The sequence below is a fragment of the Macrobrachium rosenbergii genome, chromosome 22 (assembly GCF_040412425.1).
Source record: "Macrobrachium rosenbergii isolate ZJJX-2024 chromosome 22, ASM4041242v1, whole genome shotgun sequence".
Lineage (NCBI taxonomy): Eukaryota > Metazoa > Arthropoda > Malacostraca > Decapoda > Palaemonidae > Macrobrachium > Macrobrachium rosenbergii.
In genome coordinates, this window is record NC_089762.1 from 9,865,564 (window position 1) to 9,878,695 (window position 13,132).

The following is a 13,132-nucleotide window of genomic DNA, read 5'->3' on the forward strand; positions in this document are numbered from 1 at the left end:
TTTGATGGTATTTTGGTGACTCAAGTCCACATCTCTGAATCTGGGTGCCTTGTTTCCTTCCGTGTGTGTTTGGGACTTTCTTTCGCTGTCAGCAACACCTTGCAAGTCTGCAGAGAATGGGACAATTGCTTCTTGATGCATAATAGTGTTCCAGTTGGCGTGCCATTTGAAGAAAGTATATTGTTTAGAGCTGATGTTCAGCAATCTGATGACCCCCAGCCTGTTGAGAAAGCTTCCTTGACTCTCACTATTGACACAGACACATCTGATCAATTTCACTTGTCCCAAGTCTAAAATGAAGATTTGTTTTGATCACTGATACCCCATTATTTGCTCTCCAAGCTGCAAGTTGATTGTTGAAGTTGTTTATCATTTCATGAAACTCTTGGACTCTGAGGACCTGTGTGAGCTCACATATGTGAATGCTCATGTCCTCATTTATCTGCTTCAGACTAGCAACAAGAGAACCAAGTCCAATGAAAATACCTTCTAACAGATTTTTTCCCGTATATCTTGAAGACCGCAGTAAAATATGCAGTACTTTGGGGCCCATTGAAGTTTTTCCGAAATCCAGCACTTGATGAGGTCGATGTTTGCTTCCTTTATGGTTCAGACTGAGCATAGATTTTTCAATCAGATGTTTGAACCTCAGTAAGGTTAGTATCTCCCAAAAGTAGGGTTCCCTCAGATGGAGAGCAAATACTGTAGGTCCATGAAATTCGACTGATTGATCGTGACACCCTTCGTAGCATCTACTGACATTATTTCAGTGTTTGAACTTTGCTTTCAGAATTGATCGTTCTAGAAGACTGGTGTTTTTCCATTATATCGACTCATTTTTCCTTTTGTAACCCAGGTCTTTGTGATATCAATCTCTCGACAATGCTTCTGTAACTCTGCTTTCCTATGGTCTGAGTGGAGGAACCCCCAAGTGGGATTATTTAAAGACACAGGTTTATTAGAAGACAGCATTATAGCGTGAGACTTCTGTTTGGGATCTGTAGTGTTTCAAAATTCTTTGTGTGTCTTCTTTTGTAGAGCTTCATAAGTAATGATGTCAACAATACGTCATAAAACTATTACTGAGCATGTGCGGGAAACGAAAATTTTAAGCCAGGGGGGAAACTTCCACTTAAAGTATGACTACGACTACAGAGTTAAAATAATAAGCAGAGCTAAACTCTCACTGCACAGCGCTTCACTAAGGTCAGAGAGATTCACGAATGTCAAAATGCTCTCTGGGAAGCACATCCATGCAAAAGATGTCAGGAGCATTTTTGGTCCTGCGTGTTCTGAATATGGCGTCTGAGGAGAGAGAAAATTCCACCCCCACCCATACAAAACTGACTTCCCTCCCATTTGTTTGAATGAGAAACCTTTTCCCATTCCTTCTTTCCAACAAAGAGAGAGAGAGAGAGAGAGAGAGAGAGAGAGAGAGAGAGAGAGAGAGATTCTTCCAACATTCCACCCCCACCACCAAAACTTATTTCTCTCCCAACTTTTTGAATGAGTACCTTTCTCCATAGCTTCATTTCAACAAAGAGAGAGAGAGTTACAAGGAGTTACAAGGATTAGGATGTCTCAAAGACTTCTTAGTCAATCCGAGAAGACATCATATGCTCACTTATCTCTAGGAGCAGGTTTTACTGTTCATTCACAGTGTTCTTCTAATGATTTTGTCTAGCTTTCTTTTAAACTCTTCTTCCACACTGTTGCTGTTTATAACTTCTGGTGGCAGTTTATTCCATGTGTCACATATCTTGTATGTGAAGAAGTTCCCACAATGAGATATGTTGTATCTCTTCAGTTCTAGTTTCCATTCATTATTTCTTGTCTGGTTTTCGTTTAATGTGAATAGATTACTGTCTACTTTTGTTATGTCCTTCAGTATTTTGAATGTTTTTATGAATTGTACTCGCAATCGTCGTGTTTCTAAGCCATACATGTTCAGGTTCTCTAGTCGTCTTTGGTAACCTATTTGCCTGATGGATGGAATTAACTTTGTGGCTCTTGCTTGTACCCCTTCCAATCTATTTATGTCTAGTGTTGGTGACCAAAACTGTACTGCATATTCAAGATGAGGTCTAACTATGGATGTGTAGAGCTGCAGCACCATTTCCTTGTTTCGGTATTTGAACTGCCTCTTTACGTATCCCACCAGTTTCTGTGCCCTCTTTTCAGCTTTTATGCACTGTTTTGTGGATTTTAAGTCTTTGGTAATAATGACTCCAAGGTCCTCTTCTTGTTCTACACTATTTACGTCATTCCCAAGCAGCATATAGTTGGCATGAGGGTTGTTTGTTCCTATTTGTAACACTATATACTTATCCAAGTTAAAAGGCATTTGCCATCTTTTTGACCACTCTCATATTTTCCTTAGATCATTTCTTAAACTTTCCACTATATCTGGGCCTGCTGCATTTACACCTAGTTTGGCGTCACCTGCAAATTCGGCTATCCTGCCAGTTAAGCCTAAATCAATGTCATTAATGTAAATCAAAAACAAGAGCGGGCCAAGTACAGAACCCTGAGGAACTCTGCTTGTCACATCTGCCCATTCTGATTCTTCACCGTTTGTTACGACTCTCTGTTTCCTATTAGTTAAACAGTCTTCAATCCAGTCTACTATTTCTCCTAAAATTCATAAACCTCTAACTTTTATCATTAGTTGCTTGTGTGGAACTTTATCAAGGGCCTTTTGGAAATCTAAGTAGAGTGTATTTATTGCACTACTACTGTCATAAATACCAAGCATGATATGAAAAAGCTCCAAGGGTTTTGATAGGCAGGATCTGTTTTGTCTGAAGCCGTGTTGACTGTTTAACATGTTGTTTCTATCAATGTGATCCACAATTTGATCTGCAATTATGGACCCAAAAATCTTACAAGGGACTGACATTAGACAGATTGCTCCATAATTTTCTGGCTCTTCTCTTGGACTTTTTTGTAAACTGGGGGCTCATTACCTAGTTTCCATCCTCTTTGATGCCTTTCGTTGTTCTGCAGTTTTTCTGGAGAGTTTATATAGGTGAGGAACTATCTCCTCTTTTAACTCTTTAATTTCTCTTGGATGAATCCCATCTGGGCCAGGAGATTTCAACTTGTTTAGTTTTTCTATTTTGTTTTTAACGTCTTCTTCTGTAAATATTATTTTGTTAAGCAGTTCTGCTTAACAAAATTGTGAAAACACTAGTAATAAATTTATTCAGTAACTCTGCTTTTTCCAAGTCTGAGTTCACTAGTTTTCCTCTGTCGTCTCTTAGGGGACCTATGCTATTTTTTATTGGCTTCCTACTATTAACATGCGCAAAGGATTCTTTTGAGGTTTCCTTAAAAATGAATGCAACTCTCTTATCCTCGTTTATCTTTGCATTTCTTACTGTGTCCACCATTCTACAGTTCTTTATGCCTGCTTGCTCCTTCTGGCATTGGGTGTGGAATCATTGATTTGTGCAATTTGTCTCTTTCTCTTTTTTTATTTCTAATTTCTCTGTTGAACCACTTAGGTTGAGGGTTGCCGTTTGTTTGTATTTGCTTTAATGGTATACATCTGGAGCGTTTTTTTTTTTCTGTATTCTTCTAGAAAGGCTTCCCAGTAGTTATCTATGTCTGTGGTCTTGTCGTACTCAAGATTTTTAGCATACTCCTTTAGGTTTTTTTAGGTCTCCTCGACTGTAGTCTGATCTCTTTAGTATCTTCTTTTCTTTTTCATGGAGAAATGTAATAATTTTATGGTCGCTTTTGCCTAGATTTGCACCTACTGAATGGTCAGACTCTAGGTTATATTCTGTTAATAGGACGATGTCTAGTATGTTGTCTCCTCTAGTAGGTTTATCAACCCATTGGTGGAGAATTCATTTTTGAGAAATTCTAAGTCTCTTCCCTTCTAAGAGTGATGTGGAGGTCATAGTGTCCCAGTGTACTGCTGCCTTGAAATCTCCCATTATTATGCAGAGTTTGTTGTTTGTTTCTTGTCCTTGTAGTGCATACAGCTCCTCATCGGACATTTGTGGTTGGTGGGGAGGTCTCTACACTAATACTAGTTAGTTTCTACCCTGAGGTGCTTATATTGATGCCAATTGCTTCTTGAGTGCCTGTAATTTTACACTCTATTGGATTGAGGTGGTCCTTGACATAGAACATGACGCCTCCACTTTTTTATTGGATCTATTTTTTTTAACAATTTATATCCTGCTCTTTGATGCTCTCCTATAAAGTCTCTTGTTGGCTCTTGTCCCCATGTTTCTGTGATACCTGGTATGTCTAATTCTTCACTTGCTATCAATGCTTTGAAGAGATCTACTTTGTTCCAAACAGATTGTGCATTAAACTGCGCCACTCTGAGGGACTTTTCTATCTTCTCTTTTGTTCTCGGTGGCTGTATTCGTTTCCCTTATTTTCACTGTTTCCTGAAGTGCTATTACTAACCAAATTCTGGGAGCTTTCCGGTTTCTTCCCTTGAGTGTTCAGTTCACCGAGGTGTTTCAAGAGGTTTTTGATAAGAAGGTTTCCTAGTAATTTTGCTCCTTCCAAATTCAAGTGAGTTCCATCTTTTTTATATAGTTTTTCATTCCATAAAAATCTGTCCCAAAAGTTTAAGAAATTAACACATTTTTCTTGGCATATTCGCTCCAGTCTGTTGTTGATCCCAATTGCCTTGCTGAGGGAGTTGTGGCTTACATTGGTTCCAGGCAGAAGTCCTGCAAGAATGCCGTTGTGGTTTTCTCACGGATGTTTTCTACAATATTCCTCAGGTCAGCTACAAGACCTGTCTGGCCAGTTCTTCCATCTTTTAGAAAGAAGTCGTTTCCTCCTCCCTGCACTATGATTGCACTTTTTCTACTGTTCACTTTGATTTTCTTCACTACCTCGGTTATCTTCTTTGCTCCTGCACCTGGGTAAGAATGAACTTTTCTCGTATTTTAATTTTTGGCCACATAATTTGACCCCTGATCTTTCACCAACAAGTCTCCAGTGAAGGTTGTTTCCTCTACTGATTCTGAGAGCACAGCAAATCTATTTGATATATTTATTCCTTTTGGGGGACAGTTATGTTTTCTGGCTCTGTTGAATTCATCATTTTCTTGCTTGTAAGTTTCTTTCTTTGTACCTAGTCTGGTGCTTGTTTCTGTTTCATTTCTGGTTCTGTTCTTGACTGTGTTCTAATCTCCACTATACTCTTCCCGTTTCCTACTATGTCGTTGTTCATTTCCTGTTTCTCCCTCCTAAGGTCTATCACTTCTCTTCTTAGGTCTCCAATTTCCTTTTCCATCCTGTCTTCTCTTCTCTTGCCTTCGAGTATCCTTTGTCAACTCCTTTAGTTCTTTTGATATTTCTTCCACTTCCCTCCTCAGCTCAGCTCTCTCCTGTTCTTGTTGACATGAGAGACAGTCACTGAGGCTACCTAGCTTTGATGCGCATGCCTGTTTGTAGTCTGCGCACCACTTGTTTACATTGCATTTCGCACCTGTGTGCTTTAGTTTTAACTTTTCTTGAGGCATCTCTGTTTGTGTCTTCGTTTCAATATTTCTATCGGAGCTTTAATTCAATATTCTTTCTAATGTGTCCAGTTGAAAAGGAAACAAAGTGGGTGGCTGGGTACTCCCACAGTCGCTGCATCCACTTATCCATGGACAGTTTCCCATAGTTCGTCGCCAGGTCTCCCTGTTGTTAGACGATCCCAAACGTGTCGCAGCTCCCAACTGAGAGAGAGAGAGAGAGAGAGAGAGAGAGAGAGAGAGAGAGAGAGAGAGAGAGAGAGAGAGAGAGAGAGAGAGATTTCCTTCATTTCACCCCCACCCTATTATCTAAGTTGGGTCAAATGTTGGACACGTGAGAAATTTTGTCTAGGTCAGTTAAGCGGTTACTAAATGAGTTACAAAGGGGAGGGGAAAGGGGGATGAGGTTAGGGGAATGGGAAGGGGGTGCGGGTATGAATCATACCCTACTATCTAAGTTGGGTCAAATGATGCCATATACCAAATTTTGTCTAGATTGGTCAAGCGGTTCGGATTTCTATAGCGCACAAGGTTACAGACATGCAAACATACAAACATTTACTTTCATATAGCTATATCTATCTTCTACATATATAAAAATGGATGTATGTGTGTGTGTGCCACTATTACTCTGAAATGCATTGAGCAATTTAAACCAAACCAAACTTGGTATATTACAACTTACTATCTGGAAATTAACCTTGTGGGGTTCAGACATCACTAGCACCAATGGGCACCAAAAGCGGGGTTGGGGGGTGGAAAGGATACCCCTGAAATGGGTGGAAAGGATACCCCTGAAATGGGTCTGGTTCTGCCCGTGAAACGGGGCTGTTTATGACCCTAGACTTAGTAACTTCACACCTTTATCATACCTGATTTCGGTGTACTTATTACTTACTATCTGGAAAAGAATACTGTGGGAGTAAGATATCAGTGGCACCATAGGGGTTGGGGGTTGGGAAGCGGGTGACAGAGAGAGAGAGGGAGAGGAAGTGAGAGAGAGAGAGAGTAGAGGAGGTGTTAGGGAGGAGAAGGAGGGAAAAAGTGAGAGAGAGAGAGAGAGAGAGAGAGAGAGAGAGAGAGAGAGAGAGAGAGAGAGAGAGAGATTCTTCCGACATTCCACCCCAAAAACTGGCTTCATTTAGTTGTCTTTTTCCTTTGCTTCTTGTTAACAGAGAGAGAGAGAGAGAGAGAGAGAGAGAGAGAGAGAGAGAGAGAGAGAGAGAGAGAGAGAGAATATTGGCCAAAAATAGATGGGTGGAACAGGGGACGGATTTGTGGTAGGAAATGGGTTGGCAGCCAGCCAAGGAATGGCCGACTGGATTTGGGTGGCCCTAGGTGGCCAGGTGGGGCCACCAGAGGCAAAGTCTGAAAAACGAACAAAAACTGACCAAAAATAGACGATTGGAGCAGGGGCTTACTTTTGGTAGGGAATGAGTTGGGGGTGGGGGGTTGCAGCCAGGATATTCCGAGTTGATTTGGGTGCTCCTAAGTGTCCAGGGGGCGCCACCAGAGGGGAAGTCTGAAGAGGGAGAAAAAATCTGCCAAAAATAGTCAAGTGGGTGGAGGGAGGGAGTTACTGCCTATGGGGAATCAGTGCAGGTGGCGCCAGCAATGTGCAACTCAATTTTGATGCACCTAAGTTGGCAGGGGGAGGCAGTAGAGAACCAACTGTGCAATTGGATAAAAATTTGCCTAAAATATGAAAATGGTTTGATCGAGGATTGGTTTAAGCCATGAGGCGGGATGTGGGGGGCGCAAAAAAGTGTATAACTGGGAAAGGTGGAATACTGGGGGAGGATGAACGAGATGGAGTGAAAATTTAAAAGTTGGCTACTGGACTTATTTTTTGTTAAAATTACTTGTGATGTTTTGTCTCTCCCTCTTCCTTTCTCCCCCCCCCCCTCCTCTCTCTCCTTCCCTTTCCTTCCCCTTTTGCTTTCAAATGAAATTGTACGAAAAGAGCCAAAGCAATCAGAATGATGAGCAACAAAGGCCTAAATTGGATAAAGGAATGGCCAAAAAGAGCAAATACAAGCTAAAAGTGGCCAGAATGTGGCAAAATTGTCCAAAATTCCATAAAAACTTCCTAGCCTAACCTAATCTACACTTAACCTAACCTAAACTAAGCTAGGCTAACCTAGCCTAAGCAAAATGTCTGCTTCCTTCCCTTTCTCCAGTCTCCTCCATCCATCAATCTGTTCCCTTCCTCCAATTCCTCAAATTCTCTCTGGTTTCTCCTCCCTCCTCTTATTGATCTCATCATGAGTAGTCAAGTTAAAGCTGATATCAACACTGCTTCTCTTGTTATCATCATTACTGATGATTCTCTCGTTCTCCTTCCTGATTTTAACTGCTGTTATTTTTTTATCCTTCTCAGGTTGTCTCTTCTTCTTGAAGTCTTTTGCAAGAGAAAACATGGATGCACAAGCATAGACTGCATTGGCCTCCCAGTGTTGATATATATAAAATATGGCTTCCTCCTCAGGATCAATTTCTTCTCTATATACTCTTAAATCTTTGAGGCGTTACCATTTTGTGAGGCACTGGGGGAAGGAAGTGGTTTATAAAATATACAACCTAAGCTTCCTTGAAGGACAAAACAAGAGAATCCGAGAGATTCTCGAAGAGAACCAAGTTCCACTAAAACGGAAAAAAAGTCCTTTCAACCCACAGGAAATAAAAAATCTCACAGAAAAACCTTCAGAAGATCTGGACATCACAGTGATGAACAAAATCTGCCAGGCTCTTTGGGAAAAGGGGGTGAATGACCCTGGTGACGAAACCAGAGAATTAGTGAAAAAAATCAAAGATGAAAGGAACATTGTTAGCCATGAAGTCCCTAATATGTCAGACACTGATTTGGAAAGTAAACTCAGAGACTTTCAAGCAACGCTTGAGGAAACACTTGAGAAAACCAAGTCTCTCTTTCCAAAACACAGTGATGACAGTGACAATCTTAAAGCAGAGATCCAAGATGCTGTTCCAAAGCTCCTAGAAAAGATCCGTGAGAAATATGATCCCTCAAATCCTCAGGATGTACAAAGACTTAAAGAAGAAATAGAAGAGTTTGCGAGTGAGTTTTCTGACATGATACACAAATGCTCTGAAGCAGAATTCCTGTGTCTTAATGATCGCCTCTGTCAGATTTTGCCCTATGACTGGCTCGCTCAGTATGGTACTACAGACCCAGGCAACATCATGGTCTCTTTACAAGTGGAAGATGATCAGGAGTTAAATAGTGGTCCCCATGGCAATAAAAGTATTAGTGTAAATCAAAAAGAAATCCTCAACAAAGACAAAATGGGAAAAGACCCTGAAGTTGTGATATTATCCGGTGATGCAGGTTCTGGAAAGACCACAATTCTTTGTTCCTATGCAGAGGGATGGTGCAAGAAGACAACAGATATACCAGAACTCTCTTCCTTCCCATTCCTTCTCTGCATGCAGTTCAGGAATCATGACCATGACAACTTTGATGACTACCTTAAGAACTTGATTCCAAACACTATTGCTCGATTTCCTTTTGATCTTGTCAAATCGGTAGTCCTAGGTTCAAAGTGTTTGGTCTTGTGTGATGGCTATGATGAGGCCAATGAGAAATCTAAAAAGTTATTTAAACACTTTTTAGAGCTCAATACGAAAAATATGAAGTTTGTTGTCACAACACGTCCAAGGAATGCTGTGGGACTAACAGATATTGTGAACAAAGCAAAACGTTCCAGAATCAACCTCAAAGTTTCAGGTCTTCAGGAGGAGGACATGAAATTGCTCACAGAAAAGCTCATTGGCCACCTGGTGAAAGGTGATGACGTCACCCAACAGGAGCAAATGAAAAGAGAGCTGCTTCAGAAAATAGCAGAAATGAACACTGGCACTAGAACCATCCTGCAAACCCCACTGTATTTTAACCTGTTCATTCTCCTTTACATTGAGTGTCCAGATTTAAGGGATGAAATGAGCACCAGGACATCATTCTACTTACAGCTGAGAAAGCACAAGATCAAGAGAATCTCTAACAAGAATGGAATCTCTGTTGAATCACTGGAAGAATTTGATGCACTGTACAGAAGATGGTCTCTGAAACATTACAATGAGAAAAAATATGAATGGTCTGAGGCAGATGCAAGAAGCTTCAAAAGGGAAATTAGTTGTCCAGAGGTACTTCAGAACTTTGATGCCATCATGTCATCCTATTTCTCCATAAAGAAAACAAAGAAGCATCTGGAGATTGTGAAGGTATACTGTCACAGACATAGAAGTGAGCAGGAGTTTGCAGTTGCAGGTAATATCTGTGATGACATCATCGCATCAATTGGAAGGCCACAAGGAGGAAATATTGTTCGAGATGTGCTGCAGTCGAAAGGATTATGGGATGGAAGTGATCAGCTCCAGTTATTTAGGATATTAATGGAAGTAATGTCCTTCATATTAGGAATACTTTACAGTACTGAGAGAGATGTGTTGTATAAGACAATACATTACATTCATGAACTCTATGTATCACAATATTTCGATGATGATGATGATTTTGGCACACATGACCATCTTTTGGAACCATGTATTGAAAGCAGATTAGACGAAAAGGTTTTGGAGTCACTTGTGGCACAAATGAGAAAATTTTCTCTGAAGGACCGAGTAAGATTCCATGAAACCAAGAGTCTTTATGTCCTACCATCCTTACTGCCTAAACTGAGGCCCAAGGAGATTGAATTAGAATTTTTCTCAAAGAAACTAAGAGATCTATCGCAACTCAACAAAACACTGGAGGCTACAAAAGAACTGTGTATTTTTACGGAGGTTTTGCTGTTTATAAATCTAAGTGATTACATACAACTATCAGGAAAGGCTTTTCCTCCAGTGGATTATTTAGGTAAGTAGGAACTTCAACCTTTAATCCCTTAATTATAAAGTACTAAAACCTTCAGCCATGACTCAAACAACTTTAGCCTTTTAGTTATTCACTGTTTCTTCTTGAGTTATCTATGTAGAGCAACTCTGAAAAGGCACTGGAAGGAAAGTAGCACTGTCATTGAATTGCTTGTTTCATTTGATAAGATGTTTCAAAGAATTATATTAATACTCAGCATGTGTGTGTTTTTTCACTGTCTCACTATATATATATATATATATATATATATATATATATATATATATATATATATATATATATATATTGTGTGTGTGTGTGTGTGTGTGTGTGTGTGTGTGTTGTGTTCCTGCAGAACTCTGAAACGCACTGTGCAATTTCAGCCAAAAGAATACTGTGGGGGTAAGACATCCCTAGCACCAAAGGAGAGTGGGGGTGGGAAGGACTTCCCTGAAAAAGGGCTGTTTCTGCAAGAAGACTTAGTATAGTAACTAAATAAACTCTATGGTTTATCATACCTCATTTCAGTATAAAAATGTCTTACTATCTGGAAAAGACTATGGTGGATGTAAGACGTCACTGGCACCAAAGGGGGCGGGGGTGGGAAGGGGTAACATGTAAAAATAACCAAAAATGGCATATACTGTATTAGTGTCTAATCCATAGTTTTTGAGGCTAATGAGATGAACAGTGACACTCTCGATGCCCTTTAAGTCGAAGTTCAGCCCCGATAGAAATGGGGATGTGAGAAGGGGTGAAATTTAAAATGTAAAAAATTCTCGGCAACGTAATTGAAGCAACTATCTTAACAGGACAGGGGAGAGAGAGAGAGAGAGAGAGAGAGAGAGAGAGAGAGAGAGAGAGAGAGAGAGAGAGAGAGAGAGTTTATTAGTTGTCATTCAGAGTTTTCCCAGGTAGCTGGGTTTGTCAGCTATTATATATATATATATACATATATATATATATATATATATATATATATATATATATATATATATATATATATATATATATATATATATATATATATATATTATATATATATATTTGAATTACATAATAAAAAAAACAGCAACAGTTTAGTTATATTGCTTTTGATCTGTATATATACTATAGTCAGTTATTATTTTCTGTTGATGAAGATAAAATCATTACCATCATCATCATCTCTAAGAAAAATTCCTCTAATTTTTCATCCCATAGATTTGAAGTCTTCTGATAAAGGATACCAAGACTTAGAGAGCCTTCATCGTCTCATTCCTCTCATGACTTCAGCAAAGAAACTGAACTTAGAATACTCGTTGTTTAAATCTCCTGAGGATCGTTTTGCCAAAATCATCAACAGGACGCTTCCAACAAACAGGGAAGAAGGAGGAACCACTGATTTAGTGATTAACTTATTCAAAGGTGAGTATCAGTATCATCAAAAGTCAGCCGTCACAAGAGAAACCGTTCTTATTCCTTTTCCTTCTTCTGTCCTCCCCCTCTTCCCATGTTATGAGCAGAATGAAAAGAAGGAGAAGTGAGAGTAGCAGGAGATGATGAATAAGAGGCTGGGGAATGAATCTTTAAATATAAATTGGTGAATAATAGTATTGAAAGTAACTATTTCATGCTAATTATATTTTAACCTGCTGATTTCCTCTAAATTATAATAGTACAGTGAATCTTAGTCAATTATATATATATATATATATATATATATATATATATATATATATATATATATATATATATATATATATATATATATATATATATATATATGCATATATAGACACACACATATATACAGTACATATATATATACTATTATGATCTCGCCTCCCGAGATCTACAGGTTCTTTACAGAAACAAGCAACTGGGCTGAAATGACTGACGAGAGGTGACAAACAAAGGAGGAGGAGCAGAACAAAACCAAAAAGTTACCTTAAAATTAATTTATTTACAGTAAGCTATACATATTTACAGTCGAGTCATATTTAAAATTAGCATTACTATCAAAATTAGTTACTTAACAGCAGCAAAATACAATACAAGTAACTTAAACTTCAAATTAATAAACACTTGAGCAGCAAAATTAATAAATACATAAGCAGCATATGAACTACATAAACAGTTTAATAAGTACGTAAGCAGCATGCTACTAGTTACATTACAGCCAGAGTTACACAAACATCCACTGACGAACTGTAACAGGGGAAGACTGCAGGACAACGAAGACAGAGCCGACACGGCAACCATCTAGCCATCAAGCACAAGTCCTCCAACTCCAGGCACCCATGACAGAGTCGCAGACGAAGCTGTAACACTGGAAGACTGCAGGACAACAAAGACAGAGCCGACACGGCAACCATCTAGCCCTCAAGCACAAGTCTTCCAACCCCAGGCGAAATGACAGAGTCGCAGACAAAGCTGTAACACTGGAAGACTGCAGGACAACAAAGACAGAGCCGACACTGCAACCATCTAGCCCTAGCACAAGTCCTCCAACCTCAGGCGCCCATGGTCAGAGTCGAGACAAAAGTAACACTGGAAGACTGCAGGACAACAAAGACAGAGCCGACACTGCAACCATCTAGCCCTCAAGCCACAAGTCCTAACCTCAGGCGCCTATGACAGAGTTGCAGACTATGTAACACTGGAAGACTGCAGGACAACAAAGACAGAGCCGACACGGCAACCATCTAGCCCTCAAGCACAAGTCCTAACCCCAGGCGCCCATGACAGAGTCGAACGAAGCTGTAACACTGGAAGACTGCAG

The 13,132-nt window shown here is 39.7% G+C and overlaps 1 protein-coding gene across 1 annotated transcript in view; it reads left to right on the forward strand.

Annotated features, from left to right (window-relative positions):
• Window positions 1-7,856: 7,856 nt before the first annotated feature.
• LOC136850371 (uncharacterized) overlaps window positions 7,857-13,132 on the forward strand; it is a 13,917-nt gene continuing 8,641 nt past the window's right edge. Inside the window, exons 1-2 of the mRNA XM_067123983.1 lie at window positions 7,857-10,371; window positions 11,572-11,775. Of these exons, the coding sequence (XP_066980084.1) occupies window positions 7,971-10,371; window positions 11,572-11,775 (2,605 nt within the window). The 5' untranslated portion in view covers window positions 7,857-7,970. The remainder of the gene's footprint in view (window positions 10,372-11,571; window positions 11,776-13,132) is intronic.